This window comes from Oryzias melastigma, linkage group LG6, assembly GCF_002922805.2.
Source record: "Oryzias melastigma strain HK-1 linkage group LG6, ASM292280v2, whole genome shotgun sequence".
NCBI classification, from domain to species: domain Eukaryota; kingdom Metazoa; phylum Chordata; class Actinopteri; order Beloniformes; family Adrianichthyidae; genus Oryzias; species Oryzias melastigma.
The window spans coordinates 8,971,701-8,999,123 of record NC_050517.1 but is presented as its reverse complement, the minus strand read 5'-3'; the positions used below and the strand labels follow the sequence as shown (position 1 = coordinate 8,999,123).

General features: G+C 38.9%; 1 protein-coding gene across 6 annotated transcripts in view; it reads left to right on the top strand.

Moving 5' to 3' along the window:
• The window catches only part of peak1 (pseudopodium-enriched atypical kinase 1), a 105,754-nt gene that overhangs the window by 53,993 nt on the left and 24,338 nt on the right, over positions 1 to 27,423 (top strand). For 5 of the 6 annotated variants that reach the window (XM_024281477.2, XM_024281472.2, XM_024281474.2 and 2 more), the window contains 2 exons: positions 1,753 to 1,821; positions 22,643 to 26,085. In XM_024281477.2, the coding sequence (XP_024137245.1) occupies positions 22,763 to 26,085 (3,323 nt within the window). In that variant the 5' untranslated portion in view covers positions 1,753 to 1,821; positions 22,643 to 22,762. The remainder of the gene's footprint in view (positions 1 to 1,752; positions 1,822 to 22,642; positions 26,086 to 27,423) is intronic. The other variant, XM_024281476.2, reaches the window with a different exon arrangement.

Sequence of the window (27,423 nt, the reverse complement as noted above, 5' to 3'; positions counted from 1 at the left end):
TACTTGGTGAGAACCCATCGAGAATCGATCGCAGGACTAAATATCGCGATATATCGCAATATCGATATTTTGGCACACCCCTACTTCATGCTACACTTACCACATGTACAACAACCACTTGATTCATTTTCAACAACCCTCAAGAGAGCTACAAGACACAGCTGTGGTAGCTCCTCTCTACGACCTGTACGGGTCAACCTCCATACGACTACATGTGACTATAGCTTTAGACGTTGCAACAGAAGGCCAGATGTAAGCCAACTTCTTTTCCAGTTCTGAGCACACCATAAAAAGCTTCACACTCGGTCTGCTCTGTTCATTTCCTCCCAATGTTTTTCCCACATTGCTACTGTTCACTTCTGCAGAATTCTCCTTTCAAGTTACTGTCCTTTTTTAACAAATTTTCCTCATTTGTCCTTTAAATAGATGTTATGTTGTTGCTGAAACAGAGCAGCTTCTCTAAATGCCGTATAACAATATAAGTCCTGTCATATCAGCATGAAAAAGTTTAGTTTTACCAACTGTCATGTTGACAGATGCAGGAATTGATTGAGATCTCATCTCGACTCTTCCAAACATAAGTCTGAAACAGTTAAGCACTACTTTCAAACACACCTATATTTACTCGCTAACGTGCTGACACTTCTGTCTCAACAGAACTTCAAACGTGTTTTCATTTTTCATTGTTTTCATTTAAAGCAAATATGGCAGCTAATGAAAAAATAAGCCAAGGCTCTGGAGACGACTGCGGTTATTTTTATCTCAAACAAGGCGCTCCATCCGCGCATGCATTAACCCAGCCCGCTTCTTACCATGGAATCCTAAAAATGAACCAGGATTTTTTTCCCCCCATATTTTCGTGTTGCATAGCAACACTGAACAGAATCCCATTACTTATGTCCAATCAAAGGACTCTTACAAAACCTAAAATGAAGAAAGGGTGGAATTTGAAAAATGGGTTGAGCGGTTCTGATCTGTTGACACTAAGTATGTTTTCCCATCACAGTTGCCATTGAACTCACCAGCTGGATTAAGAGAACCACTGTCTGGTATATTTTTAGCATCGCACAGTTTAGAACAAAGTGGTTGTTCTATTTTTATCAAAGGCAAAACATTACAGGAAAAAATGCATAATGTCCTGAAAAACTTCAAATTCTGAGGTCCTATTAGACGTTTATATCCATCTCTGTTATCTTTTCTGGTATAAAAACAGCTTTTCTATGAGAGAATTTCAGCTGATGTCCCTATGGCTTCAATACATCCATAGATCTCCCGCTTGTATAATGATGCTTCTTCAGTAGATATTGCTCAAAGAAACTTCCACATTAAAACGATCTTGGAAGACCTTTTAGGTTTGGATGTTTTGCACACAAACTCCAGATTTACAGAGTAATTTAAATACCCACAGAAAATGTCTTACGCTTTTTCCATGAAAATGTCCAGCTAAAAACTACTTGAAACTACATTGTCCATGTATGATTTTGTTTATTTAAGTTCTAATGTTGAACCAACATGACTTTGGTTGATCCGATTTTCTGAAAGTTTTCTCTTCTCTGCTGAAATCTTACTCTAAAAAGGGGACCTAGATGTTCTCATCATTTTAAGACATTTCTTGGGCGCTCACCAAAAGCTTCTTTCATTTGCACTCTCTTTCTCTGGTTTTCTTTTCCACTCCCATTTTCTTCCGTCTCTTCTCTTTTGTGCAGGTTGTTTACCTTGTCCGTCTCTGTTTTCTGTCTCTGTCGTCTCCAGGTTCCAGCGTTTGGTACTTTCTGCTCCGCCAACTAGAACTCCATGGCGACCATTTTAGAACTTTGAGCCGTAAGTTTACTTGTGTGTGTCCATATGTATGCAACTTTATGTCCTTTTATTGATTTTATCTTGAATACATCAGATATTCAGATGCTTTTGCTCCTCTGTAACTTAGCCTCATTCCATTGAATTCTAAAGTCATAATCTGCTTTTTTCCATTGATCATCTAAGCGGTCAAAGACTTGCATCAAAGACTGTATGTAATTTGTGTGGATACTTTATAGCATTCACACAAATGGTGTGAATGGTGTATGGTGTCACACTTGAGTGATTCTCCTGCTTCTTTCTGTGTGTTTTTCAGCATATAAAAAAGTCAATCACACTTTTAGCGATTTCAGCAATATTGGCATCAAAGCATGCAGCTCATTCAGGGCATTACTGCTTGTACTTTTGGTATTGATAAACTTTACAGTTTTTGAAACATTAAGCAAAATATGCCCCTTGGAAGTGAATGAGAAATTCTCCAAAAACTTTGTGCACTTTGAAACCGTCGTTCACAGTAATTTTAAAATAATTTGGCATTGAGCCATTATATTGGTATTATGCTAGCTCATTTGGGTAATTTCCCATCTACTTAGGGTTGTTAATGCTAATTTGGAATCTATATAATATTTTAGCAACATGCTAACGTTTTGGGCTAATATGTTATCTACTAAGGTTTGTTTATGCCAAGTTGGAATTTTTATAATATTTGTATATTATTTTATGTTATATTTTAGCAGCATACTAAACTTTTGTATGATAATTTGGAATATAATATTTTTGCGGCATGCAAACTTATTTGGCTAATATGTTATCTGAGGTTTTTTTATGCTAATTTGGAATTTGGTTAATATTTTAGCAGCGTACAAATGTTACTAAAAAATTTTGACTAATTTGATATCTACTGAGGTTTGTGTACTTCTTGTAACTAAAGTGGACCAAATTGCCCGGAAAAATTTCATAACAAATCATACAATTTCCCATCGATATGCACACAGAACTTCTTGTGTCTCCTCCAGCTATTCAACCAATCGTTGTATGCCTCCATCATGCGAGTTATTCTCTTTGTTGGTTCAATATTTCAGTCTAGAAAGGTTCCCACTCCGCATTACCAAATAAAAGATCCCGGAACACCATTTCTGTGAACTCAAGTTGGTTCCAGAGGTGTCTCAAAGACAAAAACGTACCAACAATCTAAAAACAACCCTTTCATATGACATAGATAATGAGTTTAAAGACTTGTAAAAACGACAGATTATTCAAGCTCACAGGCAAAAGACTGTCCTCACCAACACTAAGCATATCTAATCGCACATTTTTCAGCCCCTTTTCTTAATGACATCCTGAAGGCTTGATTAGATGAGCATCAACTGAAACTGAACGGGGCTGCAGCAGGCGAAAGGAACAGAAGTACTTGCTCAGGCTAATACAAAGCAAGTTGGCTGAGAGGTTCTTGCTTTTAAAGCTTTTTACCAACAGGGATCTTCATCATTTTATGATGCTGCTTCGCTCTAGGATCCATTTGATTCTGCTATTGTTAATTTTTCACTCTCTGCTGAAGAAAAAGACTATATTCTAGATTAAAATTGTTGCTTCTTTTCCTTTCAGGCTCCACTTTCTCAAATCATCTAGAAAAAATAATCTACCGAAAGTAATGTTATTCCTAAAATAAGCAGATAAAAATGCTCTAATACCAACAATTCATGTCTCTTTGATGACAGTTTAGTATTTGTTGTTAATACTGTATAGTTCTTACTTTATACAGTATAAAAGTGTGAACCCACACACTCACAACAAAAATGGGGAGCAACAAAAAATTGGGAGTACAGACAATGAAAACAAAGACAAACATGGATCTATTTGTCTACAAGTCAATGCATCAGAATAGAGTAGAGCAGGACGCTTGTGACCTGCCCAGTGTATTTTCTACGTCACAAATGTGATAATTTTCCAACAGCATTTTTTTCGTCTGCTTCTGATTTACAACAATTTAAATAAGAAAACACTCAGAAAGGGAATTTTAAGCGAATTTTTTTACACATGTTCTCCACCACCATCAGAAAAATGTTGTTAGATTTTCATCAAAGTGGGTTTTTAAAGTTCCTTGACATTTCATACTTTTAAAAAATGTGATTTATTTGTAAAGTAATTGTAAAAAAAAAACTGATCAAGCAACTAATAAAATTAAACTACATAAAAAGTGGAACCGTTGAAAAATTCTGACATTAAGCAAAAGCAGAAAATTTGTTTATTTTTTATGTAAGGATAAATGAAAACTCTTTAAAAAAATTGTAAAAGTTGTATTTTTAAGTGACTATTGATGATTTTAGGTAAAATTGTTTATGTAAAGGCATCATGGTGGAAAGATTAGGAATACTCAAAGGATGTCATGTTTCCTCGTCCCTCATATTATACAAATATATCAGAGAAGTTTAGAGTTAGCGTACATCATAACAAGCCACAATGGTGGCAGCCACAAAGAATAAAAGCTACCTTCAAATGGTGTCCTTTCCAAAATAAAAGCACACTTCTTTGCACCTAAAATGCCTCAAGTCAAGTTTTTTTTTTCTTTCAGTTCTTTGTGAAAAGATGGAAGCAGTGACTTCAAATACACTATATATGTGAGAAAAGTGGTTTGATTGTGTCCTTGTAAACTTTATTTCTAGTCTGATGGCCTTGAATTGCAGACAAACATCTACAAAATCCCTTTTAACTCCTGTGGAATGAATGGATAAAATGCTGTAAACTGTTTCTTCTTTGCACCGTCTTTTGACATCATAACGCAGTCAGAAACACAGAATCACTTACACTTTGCTGTGAATCTCACACAGTGATTAGCTGGAGGCAGGATGTTGATGCCTGGGGAAGCTAAATCATTTATTTTGGTCTCTTGATTGACTCCCTCCCTTTCCTCCATCTTTCATTTCACTCAGCATAACAGTCGGTGTGTGCTGATGTCATCTATTGGTTTGCTGTGAACCCATCTGAAGCTGAGTTATTTGTTTTGCTTCCTGGTTGTGGCAGAAATGACCAAACTCCAGTCTTTGGGGGAAAAAATATCACAAACAGGAAAGGGAAAATAGCTCTGACAGTTGGACGACCACGCCCAGGAAAGCTGAGGGTTTCTTAAGTGCCACATTCCATTTGTAGGACATTTTTAATTGCATTACTTGTTCTAAAAGTTTAAATAACAGAGTTCTTACAATTACTACCAAGTCATATCATAAGTGTTAGTGGTTGTAGGTCTCATTCTGTTGTTATCTTAGTATTTTTCTTGGGAAAGGCAATATGTCGGTCCCAGTATCGGTATCAGCTGATATCGGCATAATTTGAGATTATCGGTCCGATATCAGAAATTCAACGAATATATGGCACCGATGTTTCTCTTTCACTTTGACCAGTAGTTACAATAAAAGAAATGCTATGTCTAGCACAGACTGTGTGTGTCAGACTCTAGATACACACAGGTGAGGGGTCAGAGCATGCTTTGGTTCTTCAAGTGTTGCATCAAAATCTTACTCCCAACTTGTCGTTTATGGACGTATGGTTCGGCCCCCTCCACGTCACTTTTTGTTGTTTGGGGTAACCCAAAATACCAGTTTTATGACGGTTGTTTCATTTTGTTTTGCTTTATTTATTCAACACATCTGCAACGCCGGACGCGGCTGAAGTTAGTGTCTGGTTGTTAGCATGCGCTTTGTTGTTAAAGGGAAAATCTTCATCGCAAAGTCTACGCTTAAACCAGCTACAATCAGACTGATGGAACATGTTTTCATGCAAGACTACAAAGTTTTATGCTTACAGTTTAAAATGTGTTGTTCACACTAAAATTATTTTATTAGTGTTTGCAAATAATTGTCATTAAATATTCAAGATAAGTTTTATACTTTTATTTTTGATCGTTTCTATTTTGGATGCACGTTTCTACTGTTCTTGGAAATGAGAAGGTTATTGCATTTGAAGAGAAAAAAAGAAAATCTCTAAACTTTGTGTTATTCTAGACCAGGGGTGTCATAGTCAATCACACAAGGGACCAAAATCCAAAAAACATACCTTAGATCGCGGGCCGAACAGGATAAACATTTATTGAACACTTTAAAACTACATTTTAAAACTGTAGCTTTTTAATACAGTTATGAACTAGATATATAGCACTACCTGCGATATGCTAGTGTGAATGCTTTAAGATGAATTTGGCCGCTGCTAGTGCTGATAGCTGAAGATTCTGAAAGTGATTGCTAAAAACATTGAAGCTAATTGCTGAAATCACTGATGGTAATAGCTTAAAACGCTGAAATTGATCACCAGCTGAAATATTAGCTCAATGCCAATTTAGCCTAAATAACAAAAAATAAACTTAGGTTAGCCAAAGCAGCTAGCATGAAATATTAAAAAAACTCCAAAATAGCCTAAAAAAAATCTTAGTAAATGTCAGAATAATCCAAAAAGGTAGCAGAATGCCAATTTTTAAAACCGTGACTAACATAGTTATGAATAATAAAAAGGCAGGACTGTTATTTTACAATAAATCAACTTAAACCTTAAATTACTTTCAATATTTTACTCTCCATAAAAATATATTTTGTCAAATATACAAGTTAAAAATAAGCGCAAGATAACATCCGGCCGTCAATAACAATAAACTAAAATGATCTGGAGGGGCGGATTCGGCCCCCAGGCCTTGACTTTGACACGTGTTCTAGATACTTAAATATCGGTATCTGCTATCGGTCACAGTTGCAGGGAAAATATCGGTATCGGCTGGAAAAATGATATCAGCGCTTCTCTAATTTTATTTTTTTAATTTGGACTTTACGCTTCAAAAAATGCAAAAAGAAAACTAGCACTTTGAGGTTGATATTAGCTTTTTACAACAATGACATAAAACATTAGAATCAGGTCGTACACTCATGCTAATCTAAATGCAAACAAAAACATAAAGATTAAAAAGCAGCATAGAAGGCAGCTTTACACATTTTTATTGCTCAGGTAATTACCAATAAGGTGATCTAAAGTGCTAGATCTGGTTTTCCAGCTAAGAATTTCCCATAGGACGGCTAATGCTAACGCTCTGTTGACCAAAAAATACATTGCTGACTAAATGAACATCTTTATTTACTTACAGGCATTAATTTTCCAAACTCTTTTAAAGAAATATGTTTTAAAGTAACTATTTGTGGTGTAAAACTTCGTTTTTTCCCCTCATACTGTTTTCTTCTTGAATAAAGTGCACTTCTATAGCAATGAATGAATTGAACAATCGAAAGAATCTGAAAAAATCAAAATCGAATCAATTCCGGCTCTTGTGAATCAAATCGAATCGTGTCTGGAAATGATAGCTGATACCCAGCCCAACCTATAACCACCAGAGGGGGTTCAGTGTCTTGCCGCATATCACTTCAACTCATGAGTGTTCGAACCAAACCTTCAATCTTCTGATCAGAGGTTGACCCCCCTACCTCTGTGCCATGGCTTCCTCAATGTATCCTAATATAGCTAGATTTTTTGGAGGGGGGGGGTCATGTTTGAGATTATAGAGGCTGACTATATGGGAGGCTATGAGCGACGGCAGCCGCCTCCAGACCTAAAAAGCTGCTGCGAAAGCTTGTCCTACTTTCTTCAAAGAACAAAAGTCTGTTTCTGCTGCGGCTCGCCGCTGTAGGAAAAAATAGAAAGAGGGGAACAGAGTTGATAACACTTCCCAATTACTGCCAATAAAAAGAGACTGAGCTTCTGTGGATGGGTGGGGGGGATTTGTCTCCCCTTCCCTTAGTGAGCTAGGAGATTGTGAAGCTGATGGGGCGACAGGCTTATTTCACTAATGATTTAACCGTGTCTTTGTTCTAATGCCCGCTAACTGGCTGTTCGGAGCCACGGTTCTGGCTTCGGTTTGGAAGGCTTTCACAGCAGCCTTTTCAGTGTGAAATTGGGACATTTATTCCAAACAGGACGGGCTTTGGTGGACACATTTCAACATTTCAAAAAGACAAAGCCACAATAAAAGAAAGTGTAGCTCTTATACAGTTTCATCACAGAGGAATAACTTCTTAAGCTTGTTAGACAAAGACCAACTTAAAGACCCACTTCCATGAAAATCATCTTTTTTGTATTCTTAACATGTTATTGTAGCATTTTTCTCATAATAGAGAAGCTATATAAAAAAATATGATTAAAATTGCAACTCAAATTGTGTTGGGTCAGAAAACCCGATGCTAGAAAAAGCTCAAACTAATGACGCACTTACTGAAATGGATGTGCCACATTCTCTCTTCTCCACTCCGCTCCTCACGGTGTGCAAGAAATATTGAGCTACCAATGCTCATGTGTTCATCCAGGCTAGCCTTTTGGATTGATCCAGTATTGCTTGTTGTTATTTTTGTGCAGCTAATGCTAGCTTAAGCTCGTGTCTAAGCGCACAAACAGAGCTCTCAGCGAGAGGTAGGTTGGGGGGGCGGGGTTTCTCCAAGCCAACAGTCCCGCCCACAGTCAAGAATTGAATTTCTAATGATCTACTGCCACTGTGCATATATATATATATATATATATATATATATATAAATGTATATATAAAGAAAGTTGAGCCTAAATTGTATTTGAGTATTTCTTTATTTAAATAGTTGTTAATTAGTTGCAAATGTAAAAATGGTGTTTGAAAAAGATTGTATTTGTCTTGTAGTAAACAAAGCCTCGTTTTCACTGAGCGGCCCATTATTTTGATTGTTTCCATGGTAAAATGGACCAGTTTAACAGATCAGACCCATACCTCTTGAAGACCCTCCGTCCATAGAAAAATGGAATAGGACAATAGCGGTGGAGTCACTGTAGCCAACCATTGATTGGCAGAAAGTTAGCTTTTCCGTTTTCCTCTGTACGGCAGTATCCTTCATAGCCGCCCGCAATCTTCATTCAAACAACATTAAATTCCTGTTATACACGATGTACCAAAGGTAAAGTAACAAAAAGACAAGCTACTGGATGACCTCCATAGTTGTTTCATTTCTGGTCGTCGCACTACAATGGCAAGCTATCGGTCTACACCACGCATGCACCGTGAAAACAAACCGCTCAGTGGAAGCGAAGCTTAACTGAGTGTAAACGCTCAGCAGAATTAACTGGTCCATATCGTCCCACTCCTTATTGTACTGAACCAGACCGCTCAGTGGAAACGAGGCTCAAGTTTCCATTCCATTCTGATGAATCCACTTGTTATACAAATACAGTAAATCCATGTATGTCTTTGTTATCCTTATCAGGCTTAAAACTTTACGGCTAGACAGCTCCTATATTTTTTTTTTTTTGTTTTGTTTTTTTGCTTTTGTTGCACCTGTAGTGTTAGATTGGGGTTGTGTCACTCATAAGCTCTCAGTTATGGATGACAGGAAGTGGGGGGCTGGGGTTACTCCATGCCAATGGTCCTGCACACAAAAACTATATCCTAGAAAATCACTGTTTTTTTTATTTTGACTTAAAACTGCATCATTATAATTAAAAGACCACTGGGAACGCTTATAAAATGGATCAAAAGATGATCGGAGTGGGACTAAATTTATTAATCTGTAATAATAAATAATTCAGTAGCTTAGCACTGATGCTTTTGCCCTGATAATGCATCAAATCCATAAGGTTACTCTTGAAAAAATGGCTGTAGAATATGGGTTGATAGAAAATTAGGTCAGTGGAAAAAGTCTCCATGACAGTGGAGAAAGCCATTACTTCTTGCAAAAGTGTCAAAAGGAAGCCTAACAGGCTTTTACACAATGGATTATTACATTCTTTACACAAACAATGACAAAAAAAGTTAAAAATCTGCTTTCCTGTCATCTCTTTTCTGGATTTGAAAAATTAATTCTAAGCCCCTCCTGCAAAGCCTTCACTTTTCAAAACTGTAATGCATCAGTTAGACACAGTTGTGTGTTCTGAGACTAAAACCCACATCTTCAAATTGAACTCCTTTTACGCACATATTTGAATGCACACACAGACCTGAATGGATGCAACAACTCCTCTCTTTCTGTCCCATAGACATGTATTATATAACCAGTTGGGTTTTTCATTTTAGGATGGCTGTTAGTGTGTAGCTCTCCCTGTGTGTTCCTTTTGTGTACTTTGTGCACTCTTACACATCTGTTCATGTCTGCCTGGCCACATTGCTGGTGTTTTTCTGGAAGCCGGCGGGTTTGTGTCTCCAGAGACCTGCGCTGGCTCTTTCCCAGGCCCGGCTGCAGCCACTCTCCCACAGCCTGCACAATCCCCTGAACTGCACAGGAATGCGGCCGCTGCACCGTTTCCTTTTGCTCTGCCTCCATCTTTCTTTGGGATCCGGTCCTTGCCTCTAAAATCTGCTGCTTTATGATCCATCCAGTGTTGGCTGTACATTACTTTCAGCTTCGCCCTGAGGAGAAACAAACCAAATTATACGCCATTATGTTACATTAAAAAACAGTTAAGCCCTCTCTGTTTTCATAAGATATTCAGAAATGCGTATTTTGCCTTTAGACTGCACAGGTCACATTAACAGATTTAATCTAGAGGTTTTTCTCTCCATCTATTGTGAGTGTTTATTACCTGCTACCCTGCTCAGTAAATGAAAACAAATTATTCATGGGAAACTAGACTGCAGTAACGGCTGAGACTGATTCACAGGACATGCCGGTGACTTGTAAAATTGGGTCATGTTTTGGCTTGAATGGGAAACTCTGACTTGACTTTTCTGCATGGAGGAACTTGAGGCTTTTTCTCAAGATATTGAAAACTTTACTCTGACTTGAGGTTTAAAACTTGTGGCATTTGTTAAAAAAAAAGTCTTCTTCTGGTAAAAAAATAAAAAGTGGCTTTGACTTGTGCTCAAAAACCGGAAACATTTGTTAAACGTGCAAGAAGGGTCCCTTTTTTTAAATTGAAAGCTCATTTTAATAAAGATTGTGGAATCACAAGCTTTAGACTAACAAGACTAAAGAAAACATTTAAGGTGTGCCAGAGGATACTTTTTCTTCATCAGCTCAAAAGCATGTCTGTGAGGACTCCCATTCACCTGGGAAATTTCAAAGCAGAAAAAAGTAAAAAAAAAAAAAAAAAAAAATCAACTGGATTTGGTTTGAGGTTGAAGATGTTTTGCCTCTACAGTGACTATAGTAAGTCCAGATGAGCCTTTTAACCATCTTATACCAGAGCTGTTAAATAACACAATATCTATGAACTTCTGTAAGTCTTTGACCGTTAACGTAAATTCCATTGGATGCACTGAAAAGCAGCTTTTGCGATATTTGTAATTGATTGTGTGATTGCATAAACACTAAGCTTCGCTAAAGTGTTGCATGTCCAAGCAAAGGTGTTTTTTACTGTGTCAGAATCAGTCATTTTATGATAAGTGCTATAACGGTTGAAGAATTATGATAATTCAAAGAACGTCCACACTGGAGCTAAAGCTCCGGTGTTAAAGTCCCACTCCAACTATTTTTTTTTCTTATATAAAAATGTTCCTAGTTGTTTTTTTAATTATGATTATTCAGTTTTTAGCCAAAATCTAAAAGCCTGTGTTTTTTTAATAGATTTTCTGCAGTGCAGCAGAAGCTCATTAGAAATTCACCCGGTTTGTGGACGCTAATTTCCCATCAACCCTTTGTTTACAAGCTCTCCGGTTAGCTTACAGCACGTTACAAGGCCAAGCTAACATTAACGTAGCAAAAAGAAAAAAGAAAAAAAAATGCGTGCAATATATAGAAGTATTCAGCTATACAGCTTTGAGCTGGATGGCTGCTCAGTCGAGTAAAATGAGGACGTTATTGAATGTATTTGGCCGAATCTGAATTCTTCCCCTACCCCTCCGCATTCTCTCTATAGCTACATTTAGCCCCTATCTCTCCAAACGGAAAGATATAGAAAAATAGTGTCTTCGGATGGCACTAACACTTGATGACATCAATATTCGCTGGTCATCTGCCTTAGGGCATAACTGCTATCGCTCAAAAAATACATAACGACATTGGTTTTATAACTATATAAAGTCATGCTAAAATAACACGTCATTACTTACATTTGAATTTAAACCTCTGTGCTTCAGAGCATACCCACATGAAGAAAAGCGCTTTCTCCTCTGCAGTACAGCGCGACACGGCTCGCCCTGCTGGCAGAGAAATACAGAACTCAATGTTCCTTTTCTCAATCTTTATAAAAACTATTTTGGACACCCTTTCCCCTTCAAATACCCCTTCAATTTCAATTAGAGGTGTAGGGGGAAGCTGGAGGGGTAGGGGAAGAATTTAGATTCAGCCTTGGTCTGTGTGTGTATGCATCCAAATTGGAGCGAAGAAGGTAGACTTTATCCTGCCCATGGCAGTTGCTGCGTCACAATCCCAAGCTTTTTCAAACCGCTGGTTTTCATTTGCTCCCGATCCTCACTGTTTGAATAAAGAAATACTCAGAAATACAGTTTTAATCCTAAATTCCTTGTTATGTCCATCATGAGAAAAATGCTACAAGAACCTGTCGTAAACACAATTTTAATCAAAGTGTGTCTTTAAAGGTTTACAAACTTTTTTTGGACCTTTTAGGGGGTTTCATTCAATTAATTCTGTCTCTGTACAAAAGTTAATGTGGTGGCCAGCTCCGAGGGTGTCTGCCACCTAGACCAGAGGTATTAGGTTTGAGTTTACATTTAGGTCAAACCAATTGCTCTAGACAGGGACCCAGCACATGACTGGCAGAAACAAATCAAGGACTGATCTCCATCCTTTAGCTGTGACTACAAGGGTGAAATGCTGAAAACAATACTTAACTGGTTTTAACAATGAATCAAAATTGTTTACATTTCATTGCCTTATTAAAACAATGACAACAACACTACAAGTTTTGCAGCTAAAAATGATTTTTTAAAGTAAAGCTGAAGTACGCATTTTTTAAATTCAGTTTCATTCAGTTAAATAGCCATACTAATTATGTAAAGTGCACATAAAGCATCAGCATGATGAAGAAAAGCAAACATTTTTCTAGCAACGAATGTTCAGTTCTTTTCAATATACTGTTTTCTGACTGCAAAATAAGAACCAGAAGAAAAAGAGAATAGAAGAAAGTTAAGCATTCACACAGCAGCAGCTATTGATCACACACAACACAACAACTTTCACTACATTTAATCAAATAACCCTGTCAAAGAAGTTTCTTTACTAGCATTGTTTGAGATTAAATTCGCAATAAAGACCACACATCATCAAGCTTGCGGACATAATTTTTTTTACATGATTGCTAATTATAAACTTTCCTTGTCATCATTGATATGTTTTTATCTAGAGCCAATTTTGTAAAAGGATGAAAACAAAAGATTTTCACTTATTCATGCGCGTGTCTCTTGTCATCTATTTTTCATCACTTTGCAAACGCAAAACGACTAAATAAAAAAATGAGACCCCTAATATATTTGTCTCCTTAATTCAGGGCTGTCAGAAATAAAAATATAATCATATGTAGTTGTTTATGATTTAAGGATGTGTTTTGTTATCTTAATAGACCCAACACTGATCCTAAAAGGTTCTCCTTATTGTTCAGAAGATCAATCCTGGTTTTGCTGAACCAACATCTGTAGTAGGGGATAAAAGTGGTAGATTTCAAGGACTAGTGTTGGGCAACTCTGGCCTGTACTATTGCCTCTATGGTTGTGTTCAGATTTTTGTTGTTACAAGAGAAATGAAAGTCTGTTAGTGGTCAGTGTTTGTAAAACTTAGAAAGTCTGGTTTCCTGTGCCGTTTTTAGGTAAAATCAGAAAAACCTTTATTTGTTTCTAGGACATAATGTCTGCAGAATGGCAGCAGCTCATCAAGAACTTGCATCTGAGTTGTGGGCAGGACTGTTTGTGCTTAGTAGAGCTGCCTTGACTTCTCATCATCCAATTGTTGACACTCTCCCCCGCTAGCTTACAGCCCCTCATACCCACAACCTACATTACTGGTGCAAAAAAAGTGGTTCTCAAAATTGGAGCTATCCAACCATACAATTTTGATCCAGATACCAGTTCAAACAAGGAAAACAAAGACATGCATGATCTAGTCGTCTACAAGTGGATGCATCATAATGGAACGCAGTAGGGTGTTTGTGGCTTGTAGCTTCTCCAGCACAGTGACAGGCTTTTTCTAACTGACATTAGACATTATTTTGTCTGCCCCTATTCACAATGACTGGAATAAATAAATACTCAGAAATGTAATTTTAAGCCCAATTTTCTCTATGCATGCTCTCTATCATCGGAAAAATGCCACAAGAACATGTAAAAACAATTTTCATTGGGGCATGTCTTTGAAGGCTCTGCCTCTTTCTATCTGTGTATCTTGGCATCCAACTAACCTTCGTCTCAAAAACATTTAATTGGATAAGCTAGCAAAATTAACATTATCGTTGATGTGTTTTGGGTCAATATTCTGTTAGAAGACCCTGAGACCAAACTTTTTGTCAGCATTGGCTCCTAAATGTCTTGAATAGTCTTTAGACTTCATAGTACCAGCAAAGATTTTAGATGATCTCTCAAAGATATTTGGGGGGTGTGCTGGACTATGGTTACTAATCCAGTTATCCATCTCATAAGTTCTTCACTATTTGTCCTTCTACAGCCATGTGCAGGATATGTGTCCACAGTCCTGTAGACTTTAAACTTATAAATTATTTGAGTAACTGTAGCTTCAGTATTTTTGATCATCCTTTTTATCCAGGCATGTTTGATAAGTTTGCTCTTGCAAGGATTTTTTTGAAGGTCAAGTCAAAAGTAGAATGTGGTTTTCAGAAGATTTTTTTTACTATGAATTTCATGAACCATTATTTTTGTCCATTTCATAGTATTTCTGATTATTTGGGCATTTTAAGCAGAAGATACTTATCAATTATGTCAACTTTAGTGTTTTCACAAGTTTTATCGTTTTATTATTAATCTTTAAATTAAGCTTTAGAAAAACATGCCACCAAACAGAAAACAGTGACAAAAGTTCTTCATTTTCAGGTCCAGCAGTTCGCATAGAAACATGTAGTGTTCTTGTTACGTCGGCTGTTCAATTATTCAAGCCTGGTGCAATAAAGCAGCAGAAGTTCTACGTCCCACTTCCTTAAGGCTCAGCTTTCAGCGTCAGTTATTCTTCTTTTATGTAAACTCTGTTTGCCTCTGAGGGGATGTGCTGTGTGTTGAAAGTGAAACTTTGCTCTCAACACCCCCCTTTTCCCTGAAGTAAGAGGATTGCCTTTTTGTAGAGAGTGTGTACTGGATTTTAAATGTCTAGTCAAAATCAGGAGATGCCATAATTATATATGTGTCAGCCTCTTTAAAAATGTTACTCCAGAAAGTTTATATCATTGTTTTTACCATAAGAAAACTCAGCGGGTCCTTTAGTGTATCTTGGATTAATGAGAATTCTATGAATTGTTGATGTCAACAAAACTTTGACGTAGGTCAACCATTGTGTCTTAAAAAGAACATCTCTGCATGGCTCTTGGTAACCTTTTAACACCATAACTCTTCAATCGTTGACACGATTAACGTTGTTGTTGTTCACCTTTTGGCATATTTTACACCGGATGTCCTTCCTGACACAACCCTGTATTTTATCTGGGCTAGGGACGGGCACAGGGAGACCTAGACTTTGGCCCCCTGAAAGCTGAAGGCATGAAAGGGTCTTGCATAAAGCAAACCCTGGATTAAACTCATGTAATGTCAACTGATTTTGAGGTGGAAAAAAGCAGCTTTATGCAACACATGACAGCACAAAAGTGTTTTTTTTTAAATTAGCACAATTCCAACAGATTTTGAAGTGAAAAAGCCTCTTAATGGCAATATACAACACTTTACAGTTTCAGAATCTGTTAGAATTACATAAATTGCGTAAATGGTTGAAGAGTTACTGGAATTCGGAGGGTGTATTATTAAAGCTTCACTATTAAAGGGTGGAGCTAATAATTAAATAATAGTCATGATTTCTTTAAATACTTTTGATATTACTGGAGAATCAAAATAAATGTAAATAAATTAAGTCTTACATAAAGTCTCTGCTTGAAAAACACCTTAAAAGACCATATAATAGCATATTCTGTGCTGTTTTCAACAAGTCTGAAGATCAGTGTCATAAAAAAGAAGCACAAATAGTATCAGCAGAATCGAGTGAATTAGCCTAAGTTTTTTTTTACTTTCTCCGTCTCTGGTCAGGATCTGCAGCAAGTTTGCCATCCAAGAGTGTATCTGCTCTCCATTAGTATCTGTTCTCAAAGTGGCCTAATACAGCTCTATTTACAAAAATGCGAGCAGTTTGGTGCAGAGGTAGAGCTGTCAACTCCTGATCAGAGGATTGCAGGTTTGGTTCCCACCTTGCCCGCCCACTTGTCAGAAGTCTCCTCATACAAAACACTGAACCTCACATTGCTCCTGGTGGGTGTAAGTTGGCACCATCGATGGGGGAATGGGACTGTGACTGAAAAGTTCTTTGGGCCTTAAAGCTACCGTAGGTAGAAAGGCACTACATAAGTGTACACAGCATTTACCATTATACTTGGATTAGCTGTTTTGTTATATTTTTTTTTGTTTACAGAAGACTGTTTAGCTGAGCACAGGTTTAGGTTTCACATTTTACCCAATCTGATGTTCTTTAAGGTCTCTGTGCTTGTAAAAGGATCCAGGTTTTAGTAGCTTGTATGATCTGTTTACATAAAGAACTTCTTTGTTTCTTTGAAAGTAAAAACTGAAAGTTGATAGTGTGTAACCCTTGTGCTATCCTAGGTATGTTGATGTTGGGCGTGGGGTCATCTGGGCCCCACAAGACAGCGCGCTGAATTTTTTTTTTCAATGATTTTTGATTGTCACTGGTGTCCATGACAGACATGAAATCCTGTTCACCTTCATCCACATTAGTCATGGGACGGATAACACCTCAATGGGTCATTTGGACCCCATAAGATACCACAAGGGTTAAGAGGAAGGGGCTTTCTCCAACTTGCATATCAACCCTTATAGTTTTTCCAGAGTTAACCAAAACCTGTCTGGTTGTTGCTCATACTGTAAAAATATGTTTCATATATTTTCATTTTTTTCTGTATCAAATGTTCCCACCACTTAAATCTTCTTGTCATTCCTTATTGCGTCACCCCACCTCCTTAGCAGCGTTTCTTCCACACATTTGTCCTCTAGGATCAGCTTTAAGCAGGTGGGAGATGATGTGGAAAAGAGCTCAGGGAGATGGAGCTTCACTTTGACTCAAACGTAAAAGAAGCCAAACACACCTTGACATCTTTAAAGTTTGTCCTAGACGGCTACCATAATGTTTCATCTCCTTCAGGGTCAGTACTTCCCGGGTTGTCAGTCCACTGAAGTACAACTGATGGGACACAGACAGACAAAAAGAGCCTCGGGTAGAGGGTGAATAAAGGAGAAAAACATTCAGTTTGGAGTGAAATAGTCTGGCTTTCTGGACTGTCTCTCTTATGCAACACTTCTTCACACTTCTTCATTATTTCTATTTCTAAGGAAGTTTTTTTTCCAGTAATTAGGAGTAAAAGATTTACCAGTGATATGCAACTCAATGTGGGGGAATTTTGACTTTTCATTTTTAAAATGTTGCTAATTAATTTCTGTATTAGTTTTTGCTCTTAGCTCAGGCTTTTCTGCAATGAACATTCAACCTGCACAGAAACATGACTATTCCAAAATCCTTTTATATTTTACTCTGTGAATATACAGTGTTATTTTTCTGTCATAAAACCCAATTTTAACCAAGCCAAAATGCTCTGAAATGAGACTTATGTATTTATCATTGAGGTCATGCAGAAATACTCTCGTCATTGGAGTGTTAAAGGATGTACCCATTTTTTTATGACTATGCTTTCATTGTATAATGTGGCTCTTTGCAAAGATACCTTTTTTATTGATGTACCCTCTACTTCTTACTGATGTTTAATGTGCACGTCTCCCTGGAGTAGTTTCAGTAAATAAAGCCCTGACCCACCACTTACTGTTACCAGGTTATTTTTAACCCCGCACAAATCTGGGTCCAATTTGGCAAGGCCCTCGAGACTCGTGGCTTGGTGCTATTTGGCACCAAGCAGCAGGTGTTGCAGGAAATTTCTCTCACCTGGCACAAAACCAGATGGTGTTAGAGGCAATCGACTCATGCAGATGGTCACAGATTGAGATCCAACTACGAATCTCAAATGAGCAGCTACTCTTGCACCAGCCAGTTCAACCGCAGAGACTAAAGATGGAAACTGAAGCCTTCATCCACCCTTCTGATCTTATTTTATTGTCTCTTCTTTTGATGCTTTTTTGGTTTGTGAGGCATTTTTTATTTCTGAATTCTTCAAGAATTCCACAAGAAGAGCCAGTTTTTAGGTTTTTGTGGGTGTATCAGTAAAAATCCTCTATTTCCCTCTACACTGATGTTTGTACAGACACAGTTAAGTGTTTCACATTAAAATGATCCAAGTTCTGTGAAAGTTTGCTGAGTATTTTCTTCATTGGACTGCTTTCAGGAGAGACCAAACTTCTGCAGTCTGAATTAAATTTTGCCTTAGAGCTACCACTTAAAGCAAAGAAAGTTTATTGGATTTTTTTTAAGTATATCTGGGCCATATTTAGTATTAAAATGTTTGCTTTTAATTAAGGACCGAGGAATGTCCAGGGTTATGGAGATCATTTTTTTTCACTGTTAATACTGGCTAGAACCTTTTGGTGTAGAACGTTAAAGGCTAAAATACTTGAGCGTAGAATGCTTTTATGGTGGAGCTTTTTGGTCTAGAATATTTTAAGATAAAACATTTTAATGTATAGAGCAGTTTAATGTAGAACCTTCGGTAGAATATTTTAGCGCAGAACCTTTTAGACCTTTTGGGACAGAACATTTTAGTGTTGAATGTTTTAGGATAAAGCATTTTAGTGTTGAACCTTCTAGCGTAGGTTAATGCATAAAATTATTCAGGGTAGAATTTTTTAGTGTAGGTGGTTGTAGCATTGGACCTCTAAGGGTAGAACAGGGGTGCACAAATCCAGTCCTTGAGGGCCAGCTTCCTGCTGGTTTTCCAGAAACCCTGTCTTATCGGCTGTTGATTACCTGGATCAGGTATGTTTAGCCAATAAGAAGCTTCAATGGCTGGTTGGTTGCAAACCATATAGGACATCAGCCCTTGAGGCACAGATTTGGACACTCCTTAGGGTACAATCGTACACAGTCGACCAGCCTACACTGTACCCAGTGGGTCTGCGGCGATGTCAGCTACACACCTGACCCACCTTTAAACACGGACCAAGGAGTCTATGTTTGGTTTAAATCTTTGTCTCTTTGTCGATTTAAATATAATCCCAACCATGCATCAGGTATGCATTAAGTTTCCTGTATAATGACGAATGTATTTATACTCGACTCTGTTTTTTTCTCCTACTGTTGTTTCTTCTTCACCTGGTATTCTCTGCCCACTTGGCTGTCATGCTCATGAGAAGTCCCCCCCGGTGGACTTCTATGGTATTCATTTAAAAACTAATTAAAGGAAAGAGGAGTCAGGGAATCGTTCGTGAGTTGAAACATTGCGATACTTCACCATAGCGATATTTTGTCCCACCTTTAATTTCTAAACCAGTGTGTGGTTTGTTGTCTATCGTCACTCTTTGTCTTTATGACCAACACAAAAACATAGGTCTTCAACGGGAGTTCATTGTTACAACGATTTCTAAAGGCATGTTAAACAGAGAGCAATGTGTTTCTCTGCTGTATGAAGTGGTGCATCTTAAAATTTTGATTACTTACAATGCTGAAAGATGTCAATAAAAACAATAAAACGTAGTAAGTGGAACATTAAAAGATGAACAGTTTATTGCCTTTTTAATGATTATCAACAGAGTACCATCAAAAGCCTCCACTGTGCACACGTCCCATAGGAATGTTTTGTGTTTCATCAGCTTTCCTTATGAATCTAATTATGAATCAATTTCCATTCAATGGACCATTCTTACATAATGATACAGAAATAGATGTGTAGTTTTTTGGTTGATTGCCTCAAAGAAAAGCTCTTATCTTGCCCGAAAACGGAGTTAGAATCTTCGTTTGACTTTATTGGTCTCACAATAGGAAGGTTCATCAGCTCAGGCACTGGCTGTTGCTGGTTCCATTCCCCCATGTTTACACTCCCCTTTGCACCGGCGTACATTCATAATTGTTGGTCAATTGAATTATAATCAAAGCAAACTCTTCAAAATATAATGGATCCCCTTTACTTATGATTACTGTAAATGTTCTGGATAAAACCCACAACATTGATATATATATATATATATATATATATATATATACTATTAACTGATTTAAATTTAACATTTAACTTAACTTTACTTGGTTTTTCTTCACTGTATGAAGGAAGTGATCAAATGAACCGTAAAAGTTTATGTTTGAGGAAGATCAGCTGTGGTAGAACCCTTTTACGCCTACAAAGTTTCTGAAGAAAGACTGTGACGTAGAACTTCATGGAAGATGGTTGTCACGCAGGAGATGCTGAATGTCACAGCTTAGATCAGGAGTGTCAAACTCCAGGCCTTGGGAGTCGGCGTCCTGCTGTGTCTCCAAAAATCTCACCGTATCTGCTGCTAAATACTGGATCAGGTGTGTTTGGCATATAAGGAGCTTCAATGGCAGTTTGGTTTGAAAACATGTAGGACACCAGCCCTCCAGGCCTGGATTCTGACAACCCTGGCTTAGATGAATTCCAATAGATTCTGAAGCAGAGAAAAGCGGTTTTGCGATGTTGTTTAAGAAATTTTTGTTGCATATCAGTTCAAAGCCAATATGATAAATTGCTGTCTCAGTGTTGGAATTGGCTGATTCCCCTTGATCATGTAAACAGTGGCAGAGTTACAGTAGGTCAAAGAGCGTGTTTTATTTAGGTGTAACGGGCAACATCTCCATTCTTAAAGGGTTAAGTCAACTACTTTACTTGCTTTGTGCCATGCATCATGCTCTGTCTTTTTGTCTTTATATAAATAGATGACAAGATTTCAGACATTGGAGTTTCCCTGCTTTGGCCAGTGATGACTTAGGCTGTTTGTGTGGTTGCTTTGCGAGTCTGCCACAGAGAACCAGTGCCTTTGTGTCGCAGCGCTGACCAGTTTGAAGTAACATATAAATTACAGGCAGCGTTTCCTGCTGGGACACAGCTGAAACCATGACAAAGGATAAATCTTCTCTCACCCTCAGCTGTGTGGTCAGCAAAGGGTCATTGAGAAGTTCCTGCTTCATTGTGCCTTACGTTGGGTGGAGTGTTTTTACTGTAACCTCTGACTGTACAGGATCTGACGTGCCTGACTTCCAGGCTGACTCACAGGTCCATGTCAATATCACACCTAACAGTGAGTCAGATTTCTACTATGACCTAATCATTTCATTCTCCATTATAACACATCTTGCAGAAGACAATACTATTGTCCAGACAGTTAAGTTATTAAGCAAATGGACTTATGCTATTTGCATTTAAAATGTTTGTCAACTCTTTTTGAAAGAATGGAGAAACATTTCCAGAAGGAAGACTTAAAGTCGAGATGCCATGACTCAACTTCTAGACAACATCACCTGGACAAATGAGAATATTTTTTGATGCTATAAAACAAAACAAAAAGTTCAAATTAGCTATTCCTGACTAAAATCTAACATTTTTGTTTGAAAGTTCTCTGTCTGTTTGCAATGTTTTTTCAAATGAATGTTTCTGGCTATTTTTCCTGCTTCCTGTACTTGCCAATTGTTTCTATAAGCCATCATGAAATTACCAACCAGACAATTATTTTGAAACTTGATTTGATGAACTAATCAGGTTATAATTAGTTGGACTCTTTTTCATCCTTTGTGGACAGCTGGGAAAATTTAGAATACACTGCTTATGCTTGGAGTTTTGTAAATTACGGTATTCATTCTCATACTATTCATTGAGATTAGAAGGAAATTAACCCCGCCTTTCAACTCATGTGTTAGAGTTTGTTTACTTTACCAGGCGTCAGTGCAAACTGACTTGTTTTAATTGGGACCTGTTGAGCCAAATAAAAAGTAACTAAACAAAAAAAAATGACTTCATGTGGAATTTTCTAATGCTTGCTTCTTTATTTCAAAATAAAGTGCTATCAGTATTTAAATCTGATCTTTAACCTTGTGCTTATTTTCTTACCTTTAGGTCAGTTTAGAGCAGCTGTGTGCCATTGATGTTAAAGCCAAACTCGTGACAGATGAAATCAAGTCATTTGAAATCCAACTACTTTAAAAAAATACATTTATTTTTAAACGATGGAGTTAATAGAGATCCAGTGGCGTTTTTAGTGATTCTGTATGTACTGGCACATGTTCAAGGAAATAAAAAAGTGAAATTGAATCTTTCTTGTTTCTTTTACAATAAACTAAATGTTCTACCCAAAACTGTGCTGGTGATGCTTAAATATCCATTTCTTTCATACTATCATTCCTATTTACTATCTGACAGGACATGTCTTCAACACAATATGTTACTTTAACTTTTCTGTCACGAGCCTCAAATGTTTTTTTTTAACCCTTCTACTTCTGAACTTGCAAAGAATCAGAAGCCTGTTATCATTTTAAAAGATTGAAGTTCTCCACTGGCTGATTACCTTTAAACAGGGGAAGTTTGCCACCTAATGGTGGCTCTGCAGCACTACTTTTTTTTAAATCAATTTCTCTTTCATACTGATTTAGTGATGCATTTACCTTCATTTTATTACAACTGAAACGGTACACAAAGATAAATTATTTCTAAAATTTAGAAAGAATAATGTAGAAAATTGTCAAATATTGGTTCATAATAATTTGTTGGCTCCTATAATTAAGCTTTCTTCTTCTTTTTCTTCTTTTAGGTCCATGTTTCTTTGGTGATTTGGAGTTCGCCCAGTGGTCTGCAGCCCCTTCTGTGCCCTGTAGCTACATGGAGGGTTTTCCTGTCCTGACCTAACAGGCTGCCACACAGACCAGCAGCCATGTCGGCCTGCAGCACCTTTACTGAGCATGTGTGGAAACCAGGCGAGTGCAAGAACTGTTTCAAACCCAAGAGTCTGCACTGTCTGGCTCAAACTGGTGTGGGCAAGCTGCCTCCTGAACAGAGGCTCACATCAAATCAGCCCCAGAATCCACCCCCTTGTGGGACCAAAGCAAACCCTAATCTCAACAGCAGCTCCCAGAGGGCTGGAAGTGGAACGGCACGCTCAGGAAACTTCCGTCCACCAGTGGCCAAGAAACCAACAATTGCTGTTAAGCCCACCATGATGGTGCACTCCTCCTCACCTGGGCTGGATTCAGATGGGAACCTGCAGCAACCAACAAATTTAATAAAACAAAGCAAAACATCAGCTGTTTCAGTCCGCAATCGCAATGGGCTGGTTAGTAAGAGGCCTGGTGAACCAAACAACAACAATGAAGGTGAAGACAGCACTGATGGAATTGTTGGTTATGGACCAATGAGTCCAAGAACACCCAGTGGAAATAACAACAGTGGCCTAGCAGATGTCCTTAAGGAGATTGCTGGTTTGGGCTCCAGCCCTACTGACTTATCTGGATCCAAGGACTTATTTATGGGACGAATCAGCAGTTCATATAGAAGGTCTTTGGAGAGGGGTCTTCCGGCCTCTAGCTGTCTGGCTATTGGAAGCAGCGTTAGTACATCTCAAAAACGCGTTTCTCTAAGTGAAAGTGCAAAGGTCATTAGTACAGAGGGGGGTCGCTTCTGCTATCCAGAGTTTTCCAGTGAAGACGATTATGATGACGATGAGGATGAAGACGACGACGATGAAGATACTGAAAAAAATGACAACGAACATGAAAGCTGGGATGAAAGTGACGAGGAGTTACTCGCCATGGAGATCCGTATGCGAGGACAACCACGATTCGCAAATTTCCGCGCTGCAACTTTGTCCCCCGTGCCCTTTGCGGCAGGAAAAAAATGGAACACCGTGCCGCTGCGTAATCGCTCCCTGCAACGGATTTGTGCTGTGGATTATGATGACAGCTACGACGAGATCTTAAATGCCTATCCCTCTGTGAACTCGAATGGAGGTCTGCTTCCCTACGAACCTTGTGAAACTCAAAACAGTCCTTTTATGTCAAATTCAGAGTCCACCACATCTCCAGAGTCTTCGTCGTCCCTTCCAGAGGATTCCCAAACAACCTCCAGCAGTGGGAGCAGTGCCAACTGTGTCCTCAAGAACAGAATCAATTCACCCACGCCTTCTAAGGCGCCTATCCTCTGTACTTCGTCTTCAAACCAAGAGACTGTTATTGTTCCAACCAGCCCACTTAAAGTTGCTGAAACACACAAGGCTGTCCTCGCCATAAGGTTAGAGGATCAGGAAGGCAGGGAGCGCATGCCGATGCCCCAAGCTCTTCCAGGTCAACCAGTCACTATAAGTTTTAGTCCCACTGAGGAGCAAGCTAAACCGTATCGTGTGGTCAATCTGGAAAAATCAATGATATGTAAGCCGTACACTGTAGTAGATGTGTCTGCATCCATGGCTAATAAAGATGAACAGACTACAGATTCTTCACTGCAATCCAGAAACTTTTCAAAGCCCTCCAGCCCTTTGTTATTCTGCAGCACTCCTGTAACCCAGCTGTCCTCTCCAAAGTCTCCTCTTTCCTCATCCCCTTCTATAATTCCAACATCGCCTACATCAGTGGCTCCATCTCCCCAAAAGAAAACTGGAATCATACGCTACCAGGAGGTGTGGACATCAAGTACAAGTCCTCGCCAAAAGATCCCTAAAGTTGATTTGGGAACTGGAAATAATTCTGGGCCTTCTGTTACAACTCAGTTTTGCAGTCACAAGTCCGCCCCCACTTCTCCTATTGCCGGGTTGTCCTCCTCCCGAACGGTGCCTGTAAAATCCCCCAATTTATCAGAGATCAAGTTCAACAGTTTCAACAATGCGGGGATGCCTCCTTTTCCGATTATCATTCGAGATGAGCCGGCCTACGCCCGCAGCTCCAAGAATGCCGTCAAGGTGCCAATAGTTATCAATCCGAGTGCGTATGACAACCTCGCTGTGTACAAGAGCTTCTTGGGACTCCACGGTGAGCTGGGACAGGCAAAAGGAGCTGGTGGCAGGGTGACCAGCCACACCTATGAGGAAATTGGGTCCTCTGAGAGCGTCCAGTCTTCCTCAACGGAGAGATCTTTCTCTGGTAGAGGCACATCAGAACGAACCTCATTCGAGGAGCCAAAATGTGCACCTGACTTATTATCAAAAGCATCAAATCTGCAATCCAGAACCACTACAGAGTCTAGCACTGTGATGAGCTCCATGACAGGGCCCTTATCTCTCACTACTTCAACAAACACTCTTGTTACTATTACAGAAGACCGTACTAAATCCAGTCCGACTGTTACCCATACAACAGGTACGACAAGTGAAGATGCTAGTGGCATTAAAGAAGATGATAAAGACCAATCGTTTCCCTCTAGATCAGTGGGAAGCCACAGGGAGGAGGCCAGTGCTGTACTGTCACAGATCGTGGCCTCCATCCACCCTCCAAAATCCCCTCCCGAGTCACCCTCGACATATGATAATTCCTCCACGTCTGATGAACTATACGCCCTACCACCTGACGCCATAAAGGAGACTCTTAATCGGCCTAAGTCTCTCTTTTCCACCACTGATGGTTCCCTCTCCAAACCAAAGGACAATCCTTCAAAAGTTCTATCTAAGTCCCAGAGTGCTTCTGCTGCTGTTCCCCTCTCCTGTCCTCGATCAGAGCCTAACGCCCCTTTCCCTCCTCCAAGATCGACATCTTCCCCCTACCATGCCTCCAACATACTCCAAAGACATTTCAGCAATTGGACTAAGGCCGTTGCGTCTAGTTCACCAGTGCAACACATAGAAGGTGAAGCAAACCCTGCTGGAGAAGGAAAGCGTGTCACAACCGAAGGCTCCAAACCCAAACGCTGGATCTCCTTCAAGAGTTTTTTCCGTCGAAGGAAAGATGAAGACGAGCAGAAGGAGAAAGCGGAAAAGGACAAGAAAGGCAAGCTGCTTGGACTCGACGGTACCGTTATCCACGTTCTTCCACCGCCACCTGCTCAGCACCAAAACTGGTTCACTGAGGCCAAACCAGAGGACCCTAGCCAGAAGCCAACTATTATATTCACATACAAACCAGATGCTGGCAGCAGCCCCTGTGAAGGAGAAGGACAAGTACAAGTAGAAGGAAGCATAAACAATGACCTGCTTGCACAAGATGGGGAGGATAAACCAAAACAGACGCAGTCCTCAGAGACTGTTGGAGGAGACTTCATCAGTAAAGACCTCAGGTATTTCAAGCTTTTACTTTACTTATTTCTATTCATTCATTCATCTTCTTGTCCGCTTAGCAAATCTATTACCAACAATATTAACCCTTTTACATCAGTGCTTTAGCTCCAGTGTTGACATTCTTTCTACCATAACTCTTCAACCGTTTATATAATTGACATAATTTCAGCAGATTGTATCACAGAGAAAAGCAGCTTTGCGTCGTTATGCAACACTTTGTTAGTAATGTGTTGCATATCGGTGCAAAGTCGACATGAAAAGCGGCTTTCCTCTGTGTCAGAATCAGCTAAGAATGTGTAAAAATAACTCAAGATATTTGAAATACCTTAACTCTTTGACCATTTAGACCACAAAAAGGCTTCTCCAGGACTCAAGGACCGCAGTGTCTGCATGATTTTCAGATTTCCAAGCCTTACTTGTGACTGATTATCTTGTTCAGGTGTGTCCAGCCAATTAGAACATGCCATAGCAGGGTATGTTGGAAAATATGCAGGACCTGGCCATATCTTGTCTAAATGGTCAAAGAGTCACGGCATGTCAAAGATTTTGTGTTATTCTTACGCATTTATATTCCCAAGTGGTCACATATTGAGGCATGGTTAAGTACTCCTCCGCATCACTTTTTGACATTTTGGGTGTCACCAACTCATCCCTTTTTCACATTCTGGCTGTTCCCATTAAATCAGGGGTCCGATCGTTTTGTTGGAACCTGGTGACGTGGCCAGATCTGGTACCCTAACCATAGCCCGGTACTGGACACAGATTGGCACCAGACGCAGTACCAGTTAGGGAGTCTTGATTTAATTGGAACAGCCAGAATCTCAAAAAATGACGAGTTGAGGACACCCAAAACGTTTTTGATGCGGAGGGGTCCTTAACCAACCTTGCGTCAAAATGTGACAACTTGGGAATAAGAATGTGTTGGCAGTTTAGGTATTGCAGCAGGAGCATCATTCCCTTTTTAAAGAAAATGCATGAGTGTCTATCAGGTTAAGATTAGGATCACACAAGTCTCATTGTTTTACACTGAAAAAACCTGAATTAAGGCTGGTTTATACTTCCTGGCGATTCATAATCGCTCGCGTCGTAGTGGTCGCACGGCCATCAGAGCAGAATCGCTCCAGTCGCTGCAAGTAGTCACGCCTGCTAGTGATGTCACACGCAACTGGAATTTTACACCCAGTGTGCAATTGCGTCATTTAACTTAATTGATTTCAGCGATTAGAGTATGCAACTACAAAGAATACTCTGTCCAGAAAAAAATCTTTTAACACTGAAAATTACTGAAGAAGTTTTAGTGGAGGACCACATGACTTCCCACTCCACCTTTCATGTGC